Source organism: Marmota marmota, unplaced genomic scaffold (genome assembly GCF_001458135.2).
Source record: "Marmota marmota marmota unplaced genomic scaffold, marMar, whole genome shotgun sequence".
Lineage (NCBI taxonomy): Eukaryota > Metazoa > Chordata > Mammalia > Rodentia > Sciuridae > Marmota > Marmota marmota.
Genome location: NW_026000229.1, coordinates 23,234,378 through 23,260,555, shown reverse-complemented (window position 1 = coordinate 23,260,555; position 26,178 = coordinate 23,234,378). Strand labels below are relative to the sequence as shown.

At 34.8% G+C, this 26,178-nt stretch overlaps 1 protein-coding gene across 11 annotated transcripts in view; it reads left to right on the top strand.

Moving 5' to 3' along the window:
• Tcf12 (transcription factor 12) overlaps positions 1-26,178 on the top strand; it is a 339,696-nt gene that overhangs the window by 240,526 nt on the left and 72,992 nt on the right. For all 11 annotated transcript variants that reach the window (XM_048793154.1, XM_048793153.1, XM_048793152.1 and 8 more), the window contains 2 exons: positions 15,086-15,221; positions 20,150-20,202. In XM_048793154.1, the coding sequence (XP_048649111.1) occupies positions 15,086-15,221; positions 20,150-20,202 (189 nt within the window). The remainder of the gene's footprint in view (positions 1-15,085; positions 15,222-20,149; positions 20,203-26,178) is intronic.

Here is a 26,178-nt window from a genome sequence, read left to right as displayed (position 1 = left end):
CTCTCTTTCTTCTCTCTCTCACTCTTCTTCTCCTCCTCCCTCCCCCCCCCCCCTCTCTCTCGCTCTCATTAATATCAGTACTCTACAATTTACAGAATTGTAAAAGCTGTGATAGAATGACAGTCAGATGGCCTGCATAGGAGTACCATAGACCAGCGGTCAGCCAAGTGCCTACCAGTCAAGTCTCCCGAACACATACCCTTCTAAGTGGGAATAGCCATATCCATTCATTTACATATTGGCTAGAGCTCCTTTCTTGTTGGTGTCAGAGTTACTTAGTTGCAGTACAGACAGTTTGGCCTGCAAAGCTCAAATATTGTCTATACCTGGCTCTTTTTTAAAAACATTTATTCTTAAGTTTTAGATAGACACAATATCTTCATTTTACATTTATGTGGCACTGAGGATCGAACCCAATGCCTCATGCGTGCTAGGTGAGCATTCTACCACTGAGCTACAACCCCAGCCCCTATATCTGGCTCTCTATAAAGAACCAGCCCTACTCAAGATAATGCATAATTTTCCATCAATGATTAACTTTTTTCCTACACAGGTATGTTTCTAGCAAATAATATAATTGAGACTCTCATGTGACCAATCCTACAGTGCCCTGCTATATCCCTTAAGAGGATTAATTAGAGATAATTGTTTTTAAAAGCAATTGTTTGGATGATTATTAATGTAGACAAACGTAATAGTAGGTGACTTTTGGACTGAATTTTTAGAAATATAATATTTAGAACTAGAAAATATTGTATAGCTTTCTGAGCAAATATATTTCAAAACAGACATAAGTGAACAAAAACTCATTTAGAGAACTTGGCAAATTGTAAAGTAACTTGCAACTTAACCTATAGTGAGCAGCTGAAGAATTTAGATGTGTTTAGTTTTAACAAGTTAGGACACTATTAATGAGAAATATTTTTAAAGCATAATTTGGCTTTTTCTGTAATTTTTAAGGTTTACATGTTATAGACAGTGATTAGAATGTTGCCATCAACTTAAGAGGAATATTCTCATAGTGAAGGGGTTGAGAGGATGGAGTTTTCAACCTTAGTAGAAAGTTATTCTCTCACCATGCATTCAGTCAGAGGCTAGACATCCCCTTTACAGAGATTTTAATAATAAAGGGATTAAAGCACCTGTTGTTTGATTGGAGAACAAAAAAATAGACCTTAAAATGTTATTCAATTCTCTGAGCTCTCTAGTGACAAGTAAAAGGCTTTCCAAATGGTATTAATGATACATCTCAGGCTGGTCACTAGAAAATAGTATTGACACTAAACTCTAATAATACCCAGCAGCAGCAGACTAAATGCCTAACAGACAGCAAATGGTTAAATTGATACAGTGATCTGGTTTGCAGGTATATTGGGTAGGTTAATAATGATGATAGTACATAATTAGCATATATCAGACACTTAATCTTACAAACATTATTTCATTTGGTCGCTGCAATACTCTATGAAAAGAAGTGGTGTTATTGTTGTTGCTGCTGCTGCTATAGCTACTGTAGCTGCTATTATTATTATTATTATTATTATTATTATTATTATTCCTATCTGATAGCTAAGGAACCTGAAGCCTCAAGCAGCTATCTGATTTAGCCAAGATTACGTAGCTGGTAAATGTCAAAAGGACAGGAAAATTGAAGTAGTGATGAGAGAATGATTGAAGTAATAGACTCTGTGATCTAGATTTCAAAAGAAGGAAATGAAGACATGATTAAACTTTGGGACTAGAATAAAGGTCAGGATATTTCATGTCATGAGGTGAAAGAACAAGTACAGTAAGTAATAATAGAGTGATGGCACTGAAAGAGTAGGAGGTTAGGTCAAACAGAATATTGGACCTGAAAATTTCAGAAGTCAAGTGGTTCCCAGTGCTGACAACATCCTCCTTTAGGGAACAAGATTATTAGGCTGTGACAGGGGGGTTGTTGGAGTCAGGAAGGTTGGGTCAATGTTGAAGCCTTCCAAGAGGTGATTCTGTCTTGAGGAAGCATGTGAAAGAGCCATATGCAGTCACTGGTGCACAGTAGCCATTCAGAAAATGTGTGAAGCTGAACTGTGTTATCTAATTGTCTGGGCTTTGTAAGTTTGTTGATACACAGGTAAAATTAATTTTGTGGGACGAAAATCAGATAATAGGCAATTGTAATTTCCTGCTTCTGTTAAAAGCCAGAGAAAGTTACATTTCTGTGAGGGTTATTTGGCAGGGAAAAAGAATTCACCCATTGTTTGTGTTCTCTCCATAAAAATTGATAATTATATTTTTGATGATACTTAGTGCTGTTTGGGAGCATTGTTTCAGAAAGTAATTTATTCATTTGCAAAATTATGTCTAGGTAAAAGAGCCTATTAAATAATTGGTATAAATTAGATACCATCTCAAAACAAAGAAGAATGAGTACATAGGGGATATTACATAGTGAGAGATTGTCTTCAGTTTTGAAGGGTATAATAATCTAGAAAATGGCAAAATAAGTGGAGCAGGAACATAAGAATGTTGACAGATGTCAAAACTGGATCATGGGTACCTTGTGCTGATTTTTCTACTTTTGTATATATATGAAATTTTCCAAAATTAATTCAGTATTTTGAAGATGTCCAGTTGTAATATATCAGTTCATAAAGTATCACATGCTTAATTTATGTCAAATGCTGTATTGGATTGTGTGTTAACAGTTAGGTATACATATAGAGAATAGATTGGGAAGAAGGGTACTTATTTGCTACATGTGAAGGGCTAGCATTAAAGAGAAAGGGAGTAGCCTCAAAGTATTAGAACTCTTCTACAAGTGTTAGGACTACTGACATCCACAAAAGAAAAGAAAGATGACATTTTTTTGTCTCTTATAGTTCTAATATTAGTACCCTTGTAGGTATAGCTGGCTCCTTTGTATTCATTGAAGGAAAGGCTCAAAGGCATATTGATTGCACTGTAGGAAAACATTCACAAAGCCCTTTTTAATAGGAAGTTTTTAAATTCAGGCAATCAGAAAAACTGCTCACTTTGGAGAAGAAATGGTTAAGAGTGTATTCACTACCAATGCCCTTAGAGTCTTCCACCAAGAAATCTATTATTGCATGTTCAGAAGATGACTCCTTTTGAAACCTACAGAACCCTAAAATAAAATAATTTATTGCATGTTTATGATTATTTAAATACCAAATACATTAAAATGGCTTTTATCTGGACTTCATATTTCTTTTATTTCCATGAAGTATTTCTGTCTTGATTTACATCCCATATCTCTCTACTCTGATATCTTGTCATTGGCTGATACAGGATTTGGGAGGAAAGCTGAAAAAAATTAGTGAAAAAGAAATATTAACATAGTAAAATTTCCCTTTGCTACTGATAATTAAAGAGGAAAGAAACTACTGGATTATCATGTTTTAGTAACTTAGTAGTACATAGGTATTTTATTTTCTTTTTTAAGCCAGAAAGATTGGTGATTGCATAGGCAGGGTGCATGTGATGGATGACTGTCATTATCTTCTCAAACCTGCTTGACACTGTAAGTATAGACAGTGATGATTAAATTTTCAAGAAACTGTGTTGAGATTATAAGATTTGGGACTTGTTAAAGAATCAGCTTAACAGTTGGCTAGTAGTGGCTGGTGTGTTTTTATTGACCCAGGATAGGATTAGAAGCATCTTAGGTTTTCTTTCACTTTGTTTCCCTGTACTGTCTCCCCAGCCCCCACCCCTGAATTAATGTATTGTCCAAAGTGTTGGTAATGACTTGGAACTATTCAGGTTGCACAAAGCATTTAATGAAATCTTGTCTTAGACAAAACACTAGAGAGGATCATAATTAATGTCTCATTTTCTGCCAGTTGCTATTGATTACTCATTCAAGATCCCTTTGTTCTCAGAATGATAACAACTGTAGTTTGCATCACTATCTAATGAGATTCTCAGGATAGAATTCTTTAACAGCATGCTGATAATTGCTAACATATCCTTGAAATTTTAATGTAAATGAATTAGCATCATAATACAATTATTTCACAAATGTCAGTGTTTTCCAAATTTTAAATTTATTAGTCTTTTTTAATCATTTGTAGAAAATTAACAGAAGGCTGATATATTACTGAAGCTCAACATGTATTGTTTGCCCTAAGTTCCTCTCACCCTCTGAGATTTTGATTTGATTAGGACTTGAGATGAGAGACTTCTTTGTCAGTCTTCAGTTCTCCTGTGACAATCTCTGAAACTTCAGATGGATTTACAGCTAAAGCATACTGTGATTTTGTTTTTTGTTTTTTTCAGTTTAAAGAATTGCAAATAAACCCTGCGTCACTCCTCTAATTCCAGCTACTCAGATGAGGCAGGAGAATCGCAAGTTCAAAATCAGCATGGGTTACTGAGTGAGGCCCTATCTCAAAATAAAATGAAATTTATAAGGGCTAGGTACACAGCTCAATGATAGATCAGCCCCGACTTTAATTCACACTACCAAAAAAAGAAAAATGCAAATTAAAAAAATTATAAAGCTACTATACTGACTTTTCTCCAAGAACAAATTTGTCTCTTCAAACAAAATAAAGCATGGTACCAGGACACATAGAAATTAAACAGTACCTATATTCTGTTTTATCACAATTATGTTTTATGCCCTTATCCCTTTAATTTTAGCACACTCCCTCCTCAGAAAGATGTCTGTTTTGAACATCTGCTTGCCTTTATGTATTGAAACTGCATACCATTTCAGGAGTATAAAAAAGGCATGAAATTAGGAAATTTTATAGACCGTACACACAGCCGAGGCTCTAGGAGTCCATAATAGATATTTAAATATTTTTGAGGTATGTGATATTAGAATTCTCAGTCTCATTATTCAAGAAAACAAATTAATGATACTTCAAATTTTTAATCATTAAATGGTACTAATAATTTTTGACATAAGGTTAATTAGGCCCTTATTTAATCTGAAGTTATGAATGGAATCAAAGTATATTTAGTATGTGTTTAAACTAATCCATTTAATGATAAAAAGCAGTTCTGAGAAAGCAAGCTTGTTTGTCAAGACTACAGACATTTTCTCCTTTAAGGATAAAGAACATGTAAATTATTATAATGTAATTCTGAACCGTTCTAGCTACTGAACAGTACCATTTATGTAGGATGTTATTTTGCCTTATAAGATCACATTTAGAGTACCTTCCTATTCAATTAACAAGTTCATATTAATAAATGATATTGGCCAAATCTACTATTTTATTAAGTTTACATTTGAGAGCAAAATAGTTCTTACACATGAAGAGGGACAGAGAAAACTTGAAAAAATATGTATCAGGTTATTAAAATTCTTTATAAAGAAATGCATATTTTTGTTTACTGGCTAGATCCTTGTCATAATGATTTCAAAGTGTTACTGTAGGTTATACTGCAATTATATGGCTAAATTATATTTTAGGCTATATTAGACTGCAATTATAATTTAGTCTGTATTAGACTGCATTTCAGGGTTAGGTATGTTTTTCAGAGATGAGGTTCTAGATGAATATTAAAAATTTNAAATTGGCTGCACCAATCTGCAGTCCCACCAGCAGTGTACAAGTGTACCCTTTTCCCCACATCCTCGCCAGCACTTGTTGTTGGAGAAAACCATGTTCTAAACTTCCTTTTTATTTCTTATAGTGCTCAACTATTCATTTTAGTGAACAGGATAAAATATGATATTATGTTCTTAAAAAGAAACAACTTCTACATGTTCTTTGCCTAATCATATGGATCATGATATAGTTTAAACAGAGGGCATTAGTTAATGTTATGGTTAAAACGGCTGAGTGAAATACAGCCTCTATATGCATTTTGGCATTAATATTCATGATGGAACAAGAAGACAGAACATTTCTTGTCCATATGTGTCTCTAATGAAGAGAAAAGTTTATTAACACTAAACTTAGTTATAAGTAGGCCTTTTTCCCCTAAGAAGTTTATTTTTCTTTTTCTTCGTATACTATACTCATGTATGCAAAGTATAACATTTTGTATTCTGTAAGTAACTTGGCTTTAGAATTGTAACCCATAAATTAATTTATAAATCACTTACATTTTTTTCAAGTTAACAATCTTATAAATGTAATTAGCTTCCTGGACTGCTATAGGAATCTTGATGTGGTGAGGAAAAGACTTTTTAAAACAGACATGGGTGTGACTGCTGTAAACATTTATCGTGCTGGTACATTTGAAAATGCACTAGTGAATTCTCAGTATTTTTCTTTTCTCCTAAATTTTTATTTTGAAAAATTACCAACAGAAAAGATGTAACACAAAAGAAGGATGAAGAGTACAATGAACATCCATGAACTCTTAATCAAGATTCATCAGTTAGCATTTCACCACATTTATGTACTCGGGTTCCTTTGTTTTCACCCTATGTGTGTATGTTTGTATGCTGTGACTTTATACTTATAAATGTGCATTCACACTTCCACTGAGTGATTTAAGTTGACATTTTTCTGTACTTGATCTCAATTGATATAGTTTGAATCTGTCACATACTTTTTTGCATTTAGCTCTAATTGTCAGTCCTGTCTAAGGGTCTGTCATTATTGCCTGTGTTCTGCCTAATTCCAACATCCTATCTTAATCATAGTCATTGGAAGTTGTAACCCAACAACATTGGATTCAGGGTAGAAAAGGTCTCCTGAAACCTTAGGTCACATACTTAGGACAAAAGATTTGTCCCCAGGAAATGGAAAATAAAAATATCTTTATTCTTGTGGTATTTAGAATGTGGTGATTTGTAAGAAAAATTTAAAACATGAAACTGAATTTTCATATTAACTAAGCCAATAACCATTCTATACACTTGTATTTTTAAACAATTCTGTGAACTCTTTGTAGTTCATTTAAAGAGGCTCATTGATGTTAGATCATTTGTCCAGGATCACTATATCACCCGTCATGATTTGAACACAGAGGAGCTGACTCAAATACCCACACCATTTCCAGGACATTAGTATTTTTGTTTAGTCTTACTTTCTTTTCCTCCCCCTCCCCCGCTTCTTCTCCCCCATCCCTGGGGATGCTTAACCACCAAGGCACATCCCCATTCCTTTTTATTTTACTTTTTTTTTTTTTTAGTTTGAGATAAAATGGTCTCGTTAAGTTAGTTAGGGCCTCAATAAATTGTTAAGGTGACTTTGAACTTGTAATCCTCCTGCCCTAGTCTCCCAAGTCACTGGAATTACAGGCATGTGCCACTACAGCCAGCAATGTTGAGTCTTATTTTTAGATATAAAAATGACACATTCCTATTCAATATTTAGGTTATTCCATTCCTCATTACTATAACAATTACTTGACATCTTTAAGAAATAACTCACTGGCTACATTTTATTAATTCTGAAATTTTATCTATCTTTCCTTATTACCCAGGCAGATAAGACTGTCTCTTCACTAGCCTCTAAACTCAGTCTTTTGTCGCACTATTGAAGCATTAGATTAGAGGTCGAAAAATATTTCACAAAAAGGGCTAACCAGTAAATATTTCAGGCTTTGCAAACCATATGATCTCTGTTGCAACACTAAACTCTTCCATTATAGCATGAAATAGCCACAGTCAATACATAAATGAATGTCAAAGATTTTTTAGGAGGGGGAAGCTAATATAAATCATTACCTTATATTTTGGTAAGAATTTGTAGAAAATGTTGTAAGGAGCATAAGAAACATACAAGTGTCCTTCTTATATCTGTTTATGTGTGTACAATGACCAGCTTTATTTTACTTCCACGTGAGAAAATGCATATGAAGTAGTAAATACCACAGTTACTTCAAAACATTGTCAGTGAAAGTTAATGTGGCGCTGAGCAGGGAACATCCTTTTGAAAGACCAGTGATGTTTAAAGGAAAGCTTCAAGGTACATGACCCCTGCCCTGATGCATGTGGTAATAATATTTTTCATCTACCATACTATGAACTATATTCTCATCTTGCTATTTAAGGAATGTTGTATGTGCCTAGCACAGCAAAATAAAACAAAAATGCAAAACAGATGTGGCAGTGAAAATTTCAGTAAAATTGTATACTTAAGAATTCCCTGCTCATACCACTCATACAGTTGGGAGGTCCATAGCTCATAGTTTGTTATATAGTCTTTTCATGTATATATTATATTGTCTAGTGATTGAAAAACTCTTTTTTATTTCTGTTTTGTAATGGAATGTATCAGCTCTATCCAAAGAAGAATATACCTTTTGAGGAATATGAAAAAACCATATTCTTAATTATTTCTGAAAGATGTCATGACCATCTTTCAGAAATAATTAAGAATATCAATTACTATGTACCAGGTTTAGTACTTTTTGCTTCATATGTGCTTCAGTATTGTTGAATAAGTTTTAAAGAAACTGAAACGTCAAGGGTCTGGGGTTGTGGCTCAGTGGTAGAACACTTGCCTAGTACATGCAAGGCCCTGGGTTCGATCCTCAACACCACATAAAAATAAATAAGTAAATAAAATAAAAGTATTGTGTCCAACTACAACTAAAAAATAAATAAAAATTTTTAAAAAAAGAAACTGAAACAAATGAAAACAAAAAGACAACATGGCAGAACTTATGAGCTGCAACAAAGTTATGATCAGAGGGAAATTTATTGTTGTAAATTCCTGCATATAAAAAACAAAGCAAAGCAAAAGCAAGCAAGAGCAGTGGTGGCTGGCGTCTCAGCCTCCTGAGCAGTCTGTGCTACTCAGGGGCCTGAGGCAGGAGGATCATTTGAGCCCAGGTGTTTAAGGCCATCCTGGGCAACACAGTGAGACCCCATTAAAAAGAAAGAGAAGCAGCACACTTTCAAATCAGTATCCTGACTTTATAGCTTAAGAAAGAAAGAAAAAAAGAATAAAGAAAAAATAAAATTAGAATGGAAATAAACAAAATAGGAAATAGAAAACAGAGAATCATCAAAATCAAAAGGTGGCTAAGAAAAAAGAAGAGTCAGATTACTAAAATTGCAAATAAAAATGGTTGATAATACTACTAACTTTACATAAATAAAAAGGATTACAAGCAAATACCATCAGCAATTGTATGCCAACAAATACAGAACCTAAATAGAATGGGTAAATCCCTAGAAGCACATGTACCGTCAAGAATCACTCAAGGGCTAGAGTTGTACCTCAGTGGTAGAGTTCTTGCCTAGCATGTGTGAGGCACTGGGTTCGGTTCTCAGTACCACATAAAAATAAAATAAAGGCATTCTGTCCATCTACAACTAAAAAAATTTTAAAAAGAATCACTCAAAAAATAAAAAGTCTGAACAGAGCAAAAACAAATAGAGAGAAAATAGGTAATAAAAATCCTCCCAGTTAAGGAAAGTCCAGAGCCAGAATGATTTACTTAGTGAATCCTACCAGTAACTTATTTTTTAAATTTTTTCCTACCAGTAATTTAAAGAAGAAATAACCATATTCCTTTTCAAATACTTCGTAATTTATTCTCTGAGAGCAGTATTATATTGATAACAAAGCCAGATAATGATACCATAGGTAAAGGGAAATTGTAGACCATTATATCCTTTTTTAATATTGATGTAAAAATCATTTATAAAATACCAGCAAACAGAAAACAGCAGCATATTAAAAGGATTCTATGCCACAAACAAGGGAGTTAACTTTCATGGTAAAAATGCATTGAACAAGCTAAGAATAGGAGGGAACTTCGTCAACTTAAGAAAAGTCATTTCTGAAAACTACAGCTAATCTCAGACACAATGAACAGTGTGAAAACCTTTCCTCTAGACAAGGTTTTCTGCTTTCACCACTTTTATTCAATATTGTATTATAAGTTCTAACCAGAGTACATAGGCAAGAAAGAGAAATAAAAGACAGCTGATTGTAAAAGAAAAAAAAAACTATCCTTATTTGAAAATGATATGATTCTATTTAGAGAAATTCCTGAGAAATACAATAAGGCAATTATAGTTAATAAATGAATTTAGCAGAGTTTCTGGATATAAGATCAACAAAAAAAAATTGTATCTTTATAAACTGATAATAAACAAACCAAAAGTAAAATCAAGAAAATATCCCTATTTACCCTAGCATCCAAATGAATCAAATATTTAGGAATAAATTTAAGCATGAGGTAAGCAATCTGAATACTGGAAACTACAAAGCATTGCCAAAAGAAATTAAAGAACACCACAATAAATGGGAGCACATTAGCTATTAATTGACTGGAAAGTTTAATATTATAAAATGGGCTGGGCATGGTGGTATACACCTGTAATCTTAACCCCTTGGGTCACTACGGCAGAAGGATCACAAATTCAAGGCCAGCCATGGCAATTTAGTGAGACTTTGTCTCATAAAGGGTTGGGAATGTAGGTCAGTGGTAGAGTTCACCTGTATTTAGTCCCTAATACTGTATATGTGTATTAAAATGCCAATATTTCCCAAAGAAATCTGCTGATTCAGTGCAATTCCTGTTAGAATTCCAATGGCTTCCTTTTTCAGAAATGAAATAGCTGATACTAAAATTTATATGGAATTTCAAGAGATCCCAAATAGCAAAACAACATTGGAAAAGAAGAACAATGTTGGAGTAATCTCCCTTTTCAATTTCAAAACTTACTTACAAAGCTACCTAAGTCAAACAGTATGGCACTAGCATAAAGCAGACATGTCAACCAATAGGGTAGAACTGAGATTTTAGAAATAAGCCCAAATGTCTATAGCCAATTAATTTTCAAAAGGGATTCCAACACTACTGAATAGGGAAATAGTATTCTCAACAAATGGTACTGGACAACTAGCCATCACCTGTAAAAATATGCAGTTAGACCTTTGCTCACAACCTATGCAAAAGTTAGATCATATCAAAGACCTAAATATAAGAGTTAAAAACCATAAAACTCTAGAGAAGATATAGGGTTGGGCTGGGATTGTGGCTCAGGATATAGGGCTATATTTCCATGATCTTAGATATGACAGTGGATTCTTAAATAGGACATCACAAGAATCAGAAACATGAAAAAATTAGTTATCAAAAATGAAAACTTTATTTATCAAAAAGGACATTTTCAAAAAAAGGAAATTTGTAGAATGAGAGAAAATATAGCAAATCATATATGATAACGATCTGGCATCTAGAACAAATAAAGAACTCTTTTTTTTTTTTTTTTTAAGAGAGAGAGAGAGAATTTTGATATTTATTTTTAAGTTTTCGGCGGACACAACATCTTTGTATGTGGTGCTGAGGATCGAACCCGGGCCACACACATGCCAGGCGAGCACGCTACCGCTTGAGCCACATCCCCAGCCCCTAGAACAAATAAAGAACTCTTAAAATTCAACCACCAAAAGACAATATACCAATGCCTTTCTACCTAATGGGCAAGGTTTTAAAAAGACATTTTTTTCAAAGAAGATATTCATATGGCTATTAAGCATATGAAAAAAATGTTCACTATTGTTCATCATTAGGGTCATATGTATCAAACCCACATTAAGATAATTCAACTCCATGCTGTTTTTATTATTGTAGCTCTCTAGTATAGTTTAATCTCTGGCATTGTGATGCCTCCTGTTTCACGTTTTTTGCTAAGGATTGCTTTGGCTATTCTGGGTCTCTTATTTTTACAAATGAATTTCACAATAGCTTTTTTCTAGTTTTTTGAAGAATGTCTTGGGATTTTAATAGGAATTGCATTAAATCTGTATAATGCTTTTGGTAGTGTGGCCATTTTGACAATATTGATTCTGCCTATACCGGAGGATGGGAGGTCTTTCCTAAAGTACAAGAAGTAAAATCCAGAGTCAATAAATGGGATGGGTTCAGACTAAAAAGCTTCTTCTCCACAAAAGAAATAATCAATAACATGAAGAGATAGCCTTCAGAATGGAAGAAAATCTTTATCTTCATGCACCTCAGATACAGCATTAATCCCCAGGATGTATAAAGAACTCAGAAAACTTAAGACCAAAAACAAATAACCCAGTGAACTGGTTAAGGAACTGAACAGACACTTCACAAAAAAAGAAATTCAATTGATCAACAAATATATGAGAAAATGTTCAACATCTCTAGCAATTAGAGAAGTATAAATCAAACCTAAATTTAACCTCACTCCACCCAGAAAGGCAATCATCAAAAATACAGGCAACAATAAGTGCTGGTGAAGATGTGGGGGGAAAGGTACACTCATACATTGCTGGTGGGACTACAAATTGGTGCAGCCATCTCCTGCAGTATGGAGATTCTTCAGAAAACCTGGAATCAAACCACCATTTGACCCAGCTCTCTCACTTCTCGCTTTATACCCAAAGGACTTAAAATCCGCATACTAGGGCCGGGATTGTGACTCAGAGGTAGAGTGCTTGCCTAGCATGCATGAGGCACTGGGTTCGATCCTCAGCACCACATAAACAAATAAAATAAAGATATTGTATCCACCTAAAACTAAAAAATAAACATAAAAAAATCCGCATACTACAGTGATACAGCCACATTAATGTTTATAGCAGCTCAATTCACAATAGCTAAACTATGGAACCAACCTGTGTGCCCTTCAATAGGTGAATGGATAAAGAAAATGTGTGTGTGTGTGTGTGTGTATACACACAAACACGATGGAATATTACTCAGCATTAAAGAATTTTATGAAATTATGGCATTTGCCAATAAATGGATAGAGTTGGAGAATATCATTCTAAGTGAAATAAGCCAAACCCGAAAACCAAATGTGGAATGTTCTCTCTGATATGCAGATGCTAATTCACAAGGGGTTGGGGAGTGCTAGGGAAGAATAGAGTTACTTTAGGTAGAGGGGAGTGAAGGGAATTGAGGGGGTAAACGGATAGGAAGGATAGTAGAATAAAACCGAAATTATTACCTTATATACATATATGGCTGCATGTCCAATGTTATTCTACAGCATGTACAATCAGAAAAATGAGAAAATATACCCTATTTATGTATGACATGTCAAAGTGCATAAATGCATTCTAATGTTGATCCAATTAGAACAAATAAAAATTATATAAAAATACAAATAAATTTTTAAAATAATCCAGCATTTATGAATGACTACATTAAGAAAACAAGCAGGCAGGACATAATGCCACACTCAGGAGACTGAGGAGGATCGCAGGTTTGAGGCCAACCTCAGTAACTTAGCCAGGCCCTAAGCAATTTAGCAAGAACCATCAGAAAAATTATAAAGGGCTGGGAATGTAGTTCAGTGGTAAAGTGCTCCTGGGTTCAATCCCCAGTACCCAAAAAGAAGCAAGCAAGCAAACAAAGTAACAAGCATTGGCAAGGGATGTAGGAGAAAGTGGAACCTTGTATGTACCTGGTAGGAATTAAATGCTCCAACCACTGTGGAAAACAGACTGGGAGTTTCTTAAAAAGTTAAACCCAGCTGTGCCACACCCAGGTATATACCTACAACTATTGAAGACAGATTCTCAAGTAACTTGTACATAAATATTCATAGCAGTGCTATTCTCAGACCAAAACAGGAAACCGATTCAAAGTATTCATCAGTTGACGGATGGATAAGCAAAGTGTGACTTAGCCATATGATGAAGTATTATTCGGCCTTACAAAGGAATGGAATAGTAATATATGGTACAAGATGAATGAACTTCAAAAACATGCTAAGTGAAATAAGCCAAACACAAAAGTTTACGTAACATTACTGCATTTATATGAAATATTCAGAATAGGTAAACCCAAAGAAACAGAAAGCTGGTTGGTGGTTGCCAGTGCCTAGGGAAGATAGAATAGGGAGGGAGTGACTGCTTAACAAATATGGCAAGGGAGGGTGGTGGGGAGCGGGGAGGTAGTAGTGACTGCTTAATGGGTATGGGGCTTCTTTTGGGGTAACAAAAGTGTTCTGGAACTAAATGCAAAGAGTAAGATGATAGTAGTCGGGCTGTTAAATATATGGTGTGAGGGTAGTGTATGTGCCAGAAGCATCATATCTCTACTTGAGAGTGCCCTCTTAAGTATATTTAGCACACTTTCCCTTTGAGGTCTTCTCTTTCTCTCCTGTTTTTTTAGTTTGTGTGATCCCTTTTCATGTCTATTACCAGAAATCTCCAGAGCCAAATTCTGCCAAACTAAACTCAGTTGCCTTCCAGCAGGGTCTCTGGGTTAGTATTTCATGGCTGCCAAATCTGAATTTCATGAGGTCACATAGCATATATCAGAGTTCTCTCATCTCCCTTGTCATCTTGATGGATTTCTTTTATCACACTTTTGATGTGTTGACATTAGAAAAGTTAGCAAATTCATAGATTGACAGACTTGAAATCTGAGAAAGATAGAAATGGATGATTATTGCAGACCAAATAGTACTGTGGCCCTCAACATAGTACAAGATGAATTTTATCAGAGATCAACGGTGAGTCTTGTACTCAAGACCAAAATGCATAAACTGACCAAGTATAATATGGAGGGGCAAAAGAGCAGCAGATGCAGCAAAATGAAGAGCCAGGAATTAGGATCATTCTGAACCTCTCAATGTGAGATAACACAAAGGGATTATGTGTACTGTTGAAAACTATTCCACACTAATCAGGCCAGATCTGGGCATTGTCTTCCATTTGATTTTATGAGAAACTTGGAAAAACTGAAAATAAACCCACAGGATGGTGTCAGAAATGAGGAGGAAGACATTAGAGCCCATCCAATGAGATTCAAGTGAAAAAAAAAACACTTGAAAAGATTGGCAGTCATCACACAGTGAAAGCTATCCAAAAAGGAAAAGAACCAATGAGCCAACTGCCTTTCATGATCACGAAAGCATTCAAAGTCTAGGTGACCACTTTCAAAAATATTCTTGATGATTAAAGAGTGGAATCACATAGCCACTTACCTGTCTTTCAACCCAAAGATTAATTACGTAATTACCAAAAAGCAGGCAACCGGAGGCAAGAGAAAAATGAAAATATAGGCTAAAAATCAATGATCTAATTGAAGTGAAAAAGTTCTTATTAGGTGCTTCCTAAGTTCAAGGCATTACCAAGGGTACTATAAGTGATTCAGAAGTAATGTCCAGGTTTGGGTCAGTATTAGCAGAAAGATGACTTGTTTCCTTGGCCTTGTTTTATAGTCTAGTCTCCTGAGACAAGATTTAGGACTTGGGAGTCCAGCGCAGCTGTCTTCTTCAGGAAAACCTGGAACACCCTACTACTCATTCTCTGCCACAAGTTCTAGGAGAAGACCACTCCATGACTCTGCAGCACTTGGTGAGTATTTCACACAGCAAATCCCATCTTCCAAATGTTTCGCTCCACCCCACTCCCATTTAGTCTACCCCTGACTATGCCTTTCTTTTCTTTTTTATTTTTAATATTGATTTTTTTAGTTATAGGTAAACACAATATCTTTATTTTATTTTTTATGGGGTGCTGAGGATTGAACCCAGTGCCTCATGCATGCTAGGTGAGTGCTCGGAGCCACAACCCCAGCCCCCTGACTATGCTTTCCATTGGAAAAAAATTTCATTTCTTGTTTATCATGTTAATGGTGGTCAGTGTTTATTTGTCTACAAATGATATACAGGTTGGGCATTCCTAATCCAAATATTTGCAATCCAGAATTGAAGTTTTTTGAATGCCAGTGTGATACCACAAATGGAAAGTTCCATACCATCATGACCTGTATAATGCGGTCACAGTCAAAATACGGGCACATTAAAAACAGTGTGTGAAATTACCTTCAGACTGTAGGTAAGATGTACATGAAGTATACGTGAATTTAGTGTTTAAATTTGGATCCCATCCCAAAATATCTCATTTTACATGTGCATATATTGCAGAATCTGAAAAAACCTGATATTCAAAACACTGGTCACAAGCATTTCAGATAAGGGAGACTCAACCTACATCCATTAGATAGATATGCAGTATATGAAATTATCGAAATTTTTACTTTTATAAATACATCATAAAATTTTAATTAAAGGTTTACTATGAGTAATTTTGGATGGCTCTAATTTTAACATTTCAAACAACCAATTTAATATTTTGCTTTGTCCTCCATATGATGAGGAACTAAATATTTGAAAAATGTGACTTAACCAGTTTTCTTGTAATTGAAATTCCACATTCTAATATTAGCACCTTTTTATTTTTTTATTTTTTGGTGGTGCAAGGCAAGCTCTCTGCCACTTAAGTTACAACCCTAACATAATACCTTTTTTTTTTTTTTAACTAAAATTGAAATAATATTGAACTATTTACAAAGTGATTTTATAGACATTCATCTCAGCAGTATTATAGTCCAGTTAATCAGTGAATATAATCTTAAATTTAAAATAAAAACTGAGACTTAAAGAAGACCCATTCATATAATTAGTAAGTGACTTACCCAGTATAAAATTTTAAGATTTTCTCATTCCAAATCCAATGTTTGCTGCATATTAATTACTCCTACTCCCCAACATGCTATGTTGCCCAGGCTGGGTTTTTAATTGTTTGTTTGTTTTCGTGATAGGAATTGAATCCATAGGCACGCTAACTGAGCAACATTCCCAGCCCTTCTTTTTTATTTTGAGACAGGGTCTCCCTAAGTTGCTAATAGCCTTGCTTAGTTGCTGGACTCGGACTCAAGGTCCTCTTGCCTCAGCCTCCCAAGTTGCTAAGTTTATAGGCTTGGGCCACCATACCTAGCCCCAGGCTGGTCTTGCACTCACAGACTCAAATAGTCCTATAGCCTTGGTCTCCAAAATAGATGGGACTACAGGTATGTGTCCCCACACCCAGCCCCACTTTCTTTGAACTGATATAAAATTAATCACATTAAGGTGTACCAATAGAATGCCATACAGTACATTCACAGTGTTGTGCAGCTCTCACCTCTGTTTCATTCCAAAATATCACTTCAGAACTACCGCATTCTCCCTTTTTAGCTTTCTTCTTTTATGTCTTAATACATAACCTAACCAAGCCAGTCTGTTCTCTCTTGCTGCTTACAGCAAGCCTCAGATGTTCTTTGAAGTCTTATCCAATCTATTTTTAAATGTCAGAATTCTTGGTGATTCCTACCAAAGATCCTTTATACAAAAAAATTTAAAGTTTTAAAACATGTTTATATTAAAGTTAGGCCACCTTTTAAAGCAAATAAATAATATAAAGGATGTCATACTTATTGCATAGTATTCATTGAATGACTCTGTCTGTCTTTTGTAAGACCTAAATATTTCTGGTCTCTAGGCCATGTTTGAGGTATGTATAAAAGGACACAGTGATGGAGTCTTACATTCAGTATAGAAAACTGTAACTAGATGTACCCACATCTCAGTATCATAGATGATTTAGTGTGTATAATGTTAAAAGTCAGCCCTGATGTTTTGGATGGTTATATGATAAACTGTAAAATAAATTTCTGCATCTCTACTCTGGTTTCCTACCTAATGTATTGTGGTAGGAACATTCACTGGAGTCTATATGTATCAGTGTCACTATAAAAACTATCTTGTTAGTATACTGTGTGAGCTCTTGCTGTGACAAAAAGCACTAATATAGAACAATATACTATTACTGAGAGTTCAAGAAGAAAAAAATCAACTGTTGAAATAACTAAGAAAGAATGGGATAGATTTTATAAAAATCTAGACTTAAAATTCAAGCTTTTTGTAAATTAAAGCTTGTATCTTCTTCATTTTGATTATGATGTACTTACTGTTGATCATCTCTGCCATTCTAGATATGGTGCTATATACACACTCCATCTTTCAAAAACTCAAGATAGTAATGTTAACCTCACGTTAAAAATAAGGATCCAAAACTCAAAGGAGCTAAGTAATTTACCTAAGACTGAGTGGGGAATGTGGTGGTTCTCTTGGTTCCCAGGGAGGCCCATCCACCTTCTGTGTGGGTTATTTATTGAGCAATTACTACATATCCCATTGTTATTTCTCAGTCTTAGCTATTTTACTTAACATTGCAGTTATTGATAAATTCTGTTTAGAACAACTTTGGAGATCTACAGAAACCTCAGCATCTTCTCAAACCATTTAGATGCTCTAGGAAATCAACATTTTGCAAGAATAATATCTGATTAACCTCTTTGCATATATGAGGGAACTGAAGCTTAAAGAGATTTAGTAACCTGTTCTATATCACACAGCTGTAATAGCTGAAATTCAAATTCTGCCAGCTTACTGTCTAAACCAGTTTCCAACTTCCCAAAAGTGAACTGTGCATCCAAGGTTAAGACTTTAAATCAGCCATTTTTATGTGATTGCATAGTGGCAGCTAATGGCAGGTAAAAACTAGTAGCAACTAAATGCAAACTAAAGCAACGTCTTCTGTTAGTAATGGCCCCAACTCCAAACTAACAGGAACAATTGACTGTTGTAGTAAAAAAGTGTGACTTTTGCTCAAGGAATTCTGTAGTAGTTGTAAAGAGTTGGGCTTCAAAAATACTTCACAAAGAAAGTTTTACAAAACAGAGCATGCCAGTGTTGCTTATCTTTGGTATTTCTGTTTTAAGGAAATGTAGGCTGTGTCTTGGGTTAGGGACATAGATGCTAATGAATGCATTTTCTCCCTTTTATTGTATAAATTTTTTTCTACAGGCTACTTATAAAGTTGCTTTTTTTAGCTTCATAGCCTTCTGGGACACTCACTATAGAGAATTCCCAGCCCAAATATAAATGGGCCTCATTCTTTCTAAAACTGCATATTTTATTGTGTTTAGGACCTAGGAAAGTACTGTACTTGATTCTTATTTTTACAGTTTTCAAAAATGTTATATTATAAATTAGCCTTCTTATGTGTTCTCTCTTCTTAATAGTGAACCCATTTAAGAATTCTTAATATATCTTAGAAAGAAATATACTTTCTCCATCTACTTATTTACTGGAAATAAATAAGGCATTCAAGGACAAATTGTACAATAGTGCTAAAGTTGCAGTTTTAACCACACATTATTAATGTTCTTCCTCCATACTGAATGACATTGTGTATGTCAGTGCCTATATTTAATAGTTTATGTAGCATGTCTTGTTGTTATAATACCTTAATTTTTCATTCTTTAAATTTTAACATAATAAATTGTAGCATAGCGTTAGCTCTCTTAGTTGTTATTGTTTTTTGGTTTTTTGTTTGCTTGTTTGTTTGGTTTTGGTACTGGGGATTGAACCTAGGGCCACTTTACCACTGAGCTATATCCCCAACCCTTTTGTATTTATTTTAAGATAGACCTCACTAAGTTGCTAAGGTTGACCTCAAACTTGTGATCCTACTGCCTCAGCCTCCTGAGTTCCTGGATTAAACGTGTATTTAAAATGAGCTTATAAACCTAATTTTTCATTTGATACAGACACTGAAATTGTGTCTCTATTAAGGTAGCAAATTCATGACTTATTTATTTGTTTGTTGGTTGGTTTGTTTGTTTATATTTGGTGCTGAGGATCGGACCCAGTGCTAGGCAAGTATTCTACTGTTGAGCTATAACCACAGCTCTGAGCTGAAGGATTTAAAAAAAAAAAAGTTTTTTAAATTTATTCTAATTAGTCATACATGACAATAGAATACATTTTGACACATCATACATAAATGAAGTATAACTCCAGCCCCCAAAATGCTTATTTTTGTTGTTTCCTCTCGTTTTACTTCATTGGCTGTTATCTTCCCAGACTTATACAATATACATTCCAAGTTTTTTTGTTGTTTTTGTCACACTGGGGGTTAAACTCAGGGACGATCTACCAGTGAACTACAGCCCTAGTCATTTTTTATTTTTATTTTGAGATGGACCCAGGCTGGCCTTGAACTTGCAGTTTGCTTGCCTTAGCCTCCTCAGTTGCTGGGATTATAGGCTTGCACCACTACGCCTGGTTGTTGTTTTGAGATGGAGTCTCACTTTGTTGCCCGGGCTGGTCTTGAACCCATGAATTCATATGATCCTGCTGTCTTAGCTTGCTGAGTTGCTGGGATAACCATTACCCCAGTTGTATTTTAGAATGTACCATGTTATTAGAAGAACTTGCTATATACCAGTTAAAAGAAATGAAGTGCCCATTTTTATATTCCTTTGCTCGATCTGAAATATTGAAGACAAGAAAGGCATTAGGGGAACAATTATTTCCTATTCATTTGCAGTTTGATGGGGGTATTTTCCTACTATAATATATACGTTAATTAAATATGTTGTTTTCCATGTGCAGATCCTTTGCAAGCAAAGAAAGTCAGAAAGGTGCCTCCCGGTCTGCCTTCTTCTGTGAGTACCCACTTTTCTGACTTGATAACAAATAGATTGATTTCATGTGTTCAGTGTTTGCTTGTTACAAGGGTACATTCGATTGGTGCCAGTGGACATAGTTCACAAAGTAACTATTCAGTACTTAACAAAGTCATTGATTGAATAAACCCACATTTAGTGTTAGGCTTTTAGATTTCTCAGCAGTGATTTGTAGTTTACTCATATGTTCTTACTCCATGTCCCTGTCATTTGAATTCCCCTCTTGGGAAGAGGACTAGGCCAGTGGCTGTCAAAGAAGATCTCCTGTACAGGTCTTTTGATGTTTAATTAGTCATTATGTTGCTGAACAGGAGGACAGACAGAGATTAATAGCTGAGAATCTTAGAAATTTACATTTGTAATAATCCCAATGGAGCTAAAGACATTAAGATTCGGAGGACATGTTCAGCTCAGCTTGCCTCAGTAGGACTGAGGTTATTAATATGCATAAATCACCAAGTCAGATGTTCATTGTGAAGCCCTTGTGGATTTTAAAGCCTTCATTAAGCCTTTCCTAACTTCAGCCTAGCATCAGGAAAGCTTTCAAGCAACTAGTTTGTTGATCCCTCTTTGCTCAAAAATGTATCCTTTGAGAATAAAGGGCTTTGATGAAGAAGGTTGGAAAGGTTTGGTGGAACAATCATTAATGACTGTGATAGTCTAATACTATTGGGGGGTGCTATTTTAATATACTTTATTCTTTAAAGGAGCAAAAGTATTTATAATAGAAGCTACATCATAAATGTACCTACAATTTAAAAATCTCTAGTACAGAGAAGGAATTTTTTTTCCCCTCTCCCTTTGCTTAGAACAAATGGGGAGTGAAGCTGTTGAATTGAGGCCCTGATGCCTTGTAGGGTACATCTCTTTGTTGTGTAAATGGATGTTGGGCTTTTATTTGGCAGTACTTAACACATGGGCGCAGGTGCTGCCGGATGAGTCACAGCTCATCGAAGTATAGACTGAAAGGAATATCCGGCTTGGCAAGTAGTAATCTAGAAGTAGCAGCATGGGTCTGAGCTTTTTATTTTTTATTAAGGCTAAACTAGAGATATCATCTTTTTGGTTGTTTGCCTTCCTTCTTTCCTATGTTCTTCCCCCGCCTTTTCTTCCGTGTGATATATAAAAAGTAGAATTTGAAATCCTCTTTGAAACTCAGTTCCAGATGGAACTGAGTTTTATGCAGCCTAGGGCAGCTGGGCTCTGAACCTGCAGTTTACCTGGAAGGTTGGATTGCAGCTGCAGACATTCTTAAAAGCTTTTGCTTGCATAAGCACTTGGGCCCACTAGAGGCTGAATAGCTGCTTGATAAACAAAATGAACACAATGCTTCAAATCATTATTCCAGAAGACAGGAATTTTTTTTTTTCAACAACAGCTAAAAATAGTCCAGCAATTTACATTTTAACAGTTGTGTGCTATGCAAGGATAGGTGGCTCAAACAGTATAACAGATGATTTCAGTTAGATTAACAGAAATCATATTAAAACTGGCAGACTGCTAAAGCAGGTAAGTGTGCAGTTTTCTTATAATTTATTACTATAATTCTATGGGAATAATAAAAGTTAAATTACATGTTAATATTAGTAGAACTGCATAGGTTTTTTTTTAAAAAGATAGTAAATTTAAACAACATCTTATTTCTTCTGAACCTAACATTAATCTTAAAACAACATATTCTCAGATTTCATAGTTCTGTTTGTTTTAGATATTGGTTATGGAGTTCAGGGGTGCCTCCCACTGAGCTACATCCCAGCCCTTTTATTTTTTATTTTGAGATGTGGTCTTTCTTGTTAAGTTGCCAAGGCTGGCCTCAATCTTTCTCCCTCAGCCTCCTGAGTAACTGGGATAGCTATGCCCACTATAGCATTTGCCCACTAAATTCAGCTAGTTCTTTCATTTTTAAAACAAAAAGGAAAAATGGAAAGAACAGTCAGAAAAGAGACAGGTAGTCATCAGTATTTCTTACATTCATAATTATTACAGCATTTGCTACTTGAAAGTATTTCTCTGTATTGTCTCAGGTGTCCAGGAAAGGAAAAGCCACTGAATTCTGATATTTGAAAAACCATTAGGAAATCTTACAAGTCAATACTATATTTTTCTCTTTACTTAATAAAGTATAGATTGAAATCTCAGGGTTTTAAAAGACAAAAAAAAAACCTATATAGAGCAGATACTTTGAAAACTAATAGAAAAATAACATCTAAGAATAATTATATTATTTACCTTCTTAAAATTAAGAGTTTATAGTGTGATTTTCTGTTTGAATGCTTTTACTGAAAAATGTACACTTTGTAAACATTGAACATTGTGAATTGAAAAGTGAAAGTTTATAAAATGAAAATGGAATGTGTATATTTTATAATGATTAGAATAACATACTAACTACAACTTTTGAAAGTAATGTTCGGAATTCAGAATTGCCACTCATCCAGACTTTGAGTGAAGCATGTGAAGTTGTGTACCAAATGCTTTGGTAACAGAGCCTTGGGAAGTACTAGTGACTTCTGGAAGAGTTGACAGTTAAGCTTTATCTGGGAAGATAGAGTAGCAGTTCATCTACTAAAGAAGGGGAAGATAGGCCAGACAGGTAAAAGGCAAAGGTGTAAAAAAACTAACAAGTTCAGGGTACATCTAGAAAAGTATAGCATTGCTAAATTCTGTACGAGATGCAGCTTTTATAATTTCCTACTACAGACCTAACCTCCCACTCCAGTGCACAATTGAGGAACACATAAGATCAGTCTAGATATGAGAAGAGATAAGCTGTCATAGCATGGCTCTCCTGGCCAGTAGCTACAGAAGATATTTGTAACTAACTTAAGGTTATCTGGAAGTTTCTAAAAAGCGTGGATGATACTTTGACTTTGCAGATGGTTTTTCTTCCTTTTTAGGGTTCCCAAACCTCACCTCTCATTTCTTTAACTCCAGGTCTAGTTTTTGTTCTTTATGTCTGCACCAGCTGTTCCTGTTTTTTAAATCTGTATCAGATTATTGCTAAGATACAAGGTTTAAGAGAATTGTCCTCCCTCCCCACCTAGTGATTGAAGCCAGGGGAGCTCTACCACTGAAGTACATCCTCAGTCCTTTTACTTTTTTATTTTCACATGGTCTTAGTTGCTCATGCTGACCTCAAACTTGTAATCATCCTGCCTCAGTATCTCAAATTGCAGGGACCACAAGCATGTGCCACCATGCCCAGCAGGGGAGGAGAATTGTAAACCACTGGGCAGTGGTTGGGGACAGTTTTATTCCCCGCCTAGTAATTTGTAAATTTAAAAAAAAAAAAAGGAAGCATTTGCAGCATATTTGTTAGCATCCTTTATAGACTTTATTTTACTGTTAGTGGTGCAGGACTTCCAATTGTGAGGAATTGTGTTAACCATTATTTGTATCATCTAATCTTTGTCACACAGTTCTGTAATTTACCCTACAAATGAGGAACTTAAAACTCAAAAGACATAAATAACAAAATCACACAGAGGGCAAAGATTGTAATTAATTTAAGATTAAAGACCATTTTCTTTTTATTTTGAGTGTTAAAATATATTACCTATCTTGGTTTACTCATAAAATATCTTGTTTAGTATGTTAAATTTAAAATATTGTTTATTCTGTCAATTATGCTTTTACTGATCAAATTGTTTTTAATTAGCTTTTTTTATTTTATAACTTTGGAGGGAGTTGCTTTTGATTCTGTGAACCTGGTGGGGGTGGGGTTGTTTGTTTTTCTGGTGCTAGGAATACAGTCCAGGGCCTCATATATGCTAGGAAGCACTTTAGCCCTGAGCTTGATTCCCTGCCCTGAATCTCAATGTTTCTATATGTAAAAGGAGAGAAAAATGGGTATCTCAGATGTTGTTATAAAAGTATCATGTACCTAACATTTGCCTAGTGTGTCATATATATCCAGTAAATGTTCCTTCCTTATTTTATCTAGTTCCTACCACTATAACCTGAAATTTTTTTTTAATATTTTTTTTTCTAGAGAGAGAGAGAATTTTATAATATTTATTTCTTAGTTTTCAGCGGACACAGCATCTTTGTTTTTGCATGTGGTGCTGAGGATCGAATCTGGGCCGCATGCACGCCAGGCGAGCACGCTACCACTTGAGCCACATCCCCAGCCCTGAAATTTTTTAAAAAGACTTCATATTTCATTTTCAACATACTTTGTTGAAAAGCAAAGAATATTTGAAAACAAAAGAAAGGATAAATATAGTGGAAGAAAAGTGATGTTACCTATACTTGTCTATGTAATATAATATACATGTCTGGCACACAGTGAGTATATAATAAATTGTAGCTGATTTTTTTTTTTTTTTTTAAAGCATTCATTTACAGGAAAGGAACCTACAAAAAGAGCATATTTGCTTCCTAGAATTTATCCTACCTTTGTTTTCTGGACTCTTGAGAGTGTTTTCTCCCCATCCCGCTTTATTTTTATCATTGATTGAACATCTTTATGGCCCTCTGAGGCATTTCAGAAGGAGAGAACTTTCTCTGTTCTTTATTCCTTATTTCTTAACTTGATGTTTGTATTTCCAAACATAGATAATTTTCTTTTATATGCTGCAGAAGATACAGAACTCCCAAGTAAGAAAGAAGCTAGATTTTATCACAAGATATCTTTCCCAGAGAGTAAACACTGAGATAAATTCCAGAATGCCTTCCTAGTTCCAAATACCTAAAGTTGTGTTCTTGTTCCATAGCATTTGAAAGTATCTTTTCAACATGCAATCTTAACTTCATCAAAACAGTATGTTACTAGTTTTGAATACTACTGGGTTGCAGTCCCATGCAAGGCTGATGACAAAATTATTTGTTTCTTAATCAAATGTCATGCCATCCTTTGCCCATGTTTTAAATTGTATACACATATCTTCCCACAAAAAATACTGTTTGTTATTTGTAGGTTAAACTTGCAAGATGTATTTACCATTCCATCCCATCAAGAAAAGCTTTTATTCCCTCTCCCCAAGGAATTTCATTATTTCTGAGATGAATCGGAACAGATTGAACTCCACTGTTTCTTTCTTTGAGCAAAAAGCAGCTACAGAGTTCTGTAGCCTTATAATTGGTGATTCTAGTGAGAATTTAATGCGTTAGTCTCCCAAATATTTCATGAGATTTTATTTATTTAGTAATAGCTTTTTTCTTTTTCTTTTTCTTTTGTGGTACTCAGAGTTGAACTCAGAGCCTTGCTTTTGAGCTCTCTAGGCAAGCTCTCTATCACAGAGCCTGCTTTTTAAAATTTAATATGAATTTGAGTCAGCATTAAAATTGAAAATTTAGGGACACCTCTTGATAATTGGAGAGATTATGAGGTGTTCCTGAACCACAAAGACCATACACCATGTCTAATAATCTAGAATTTTCATGTACATACCAGATAGAATAAGTAAGATATTAAATAGAAAAAGTCAGAATACTAAATCCTGATGATGTCTAAACTACAGTGTTTTGTTGTTGTTGTGTTTAACTAGGAAAGAGATGACAAGTAGAACTTTCTGAGGCAATATGGGAAACTCTTACTTCAAAAACTGCTAGTTTTCTGACTCAGTAAGGAAAACATGGGTTAGAACAGTACAGATAGTTACCTCTAATTTATCCATTAAAATAACAAGGTGGGTAACACACATAATACTCTTCAAAGTGAATAGTGTCACATGGAAATTACTAGGAAGACTGGTTAACAGAGCTTTTAAAGTTATCCAAGGTCTTTAAGACCAGCAAGAATTCCAGCAATTCTGGAATAAATCATATCTACATGTAGAGTATCAGCTTTAGCTGAACCTCACAAGTGAACCCTCCAGATCTGGAACATGAGTTGAAATAGGCATTTGCTGATTAGTTTCTTGGGCAAACAAGCATAGAGGGTACAGAACAACTGTACATCTTGGAAAGTTTGCTGTTTCTTTTTTTATGGCACTGGAAATTGAATCTAGGGAC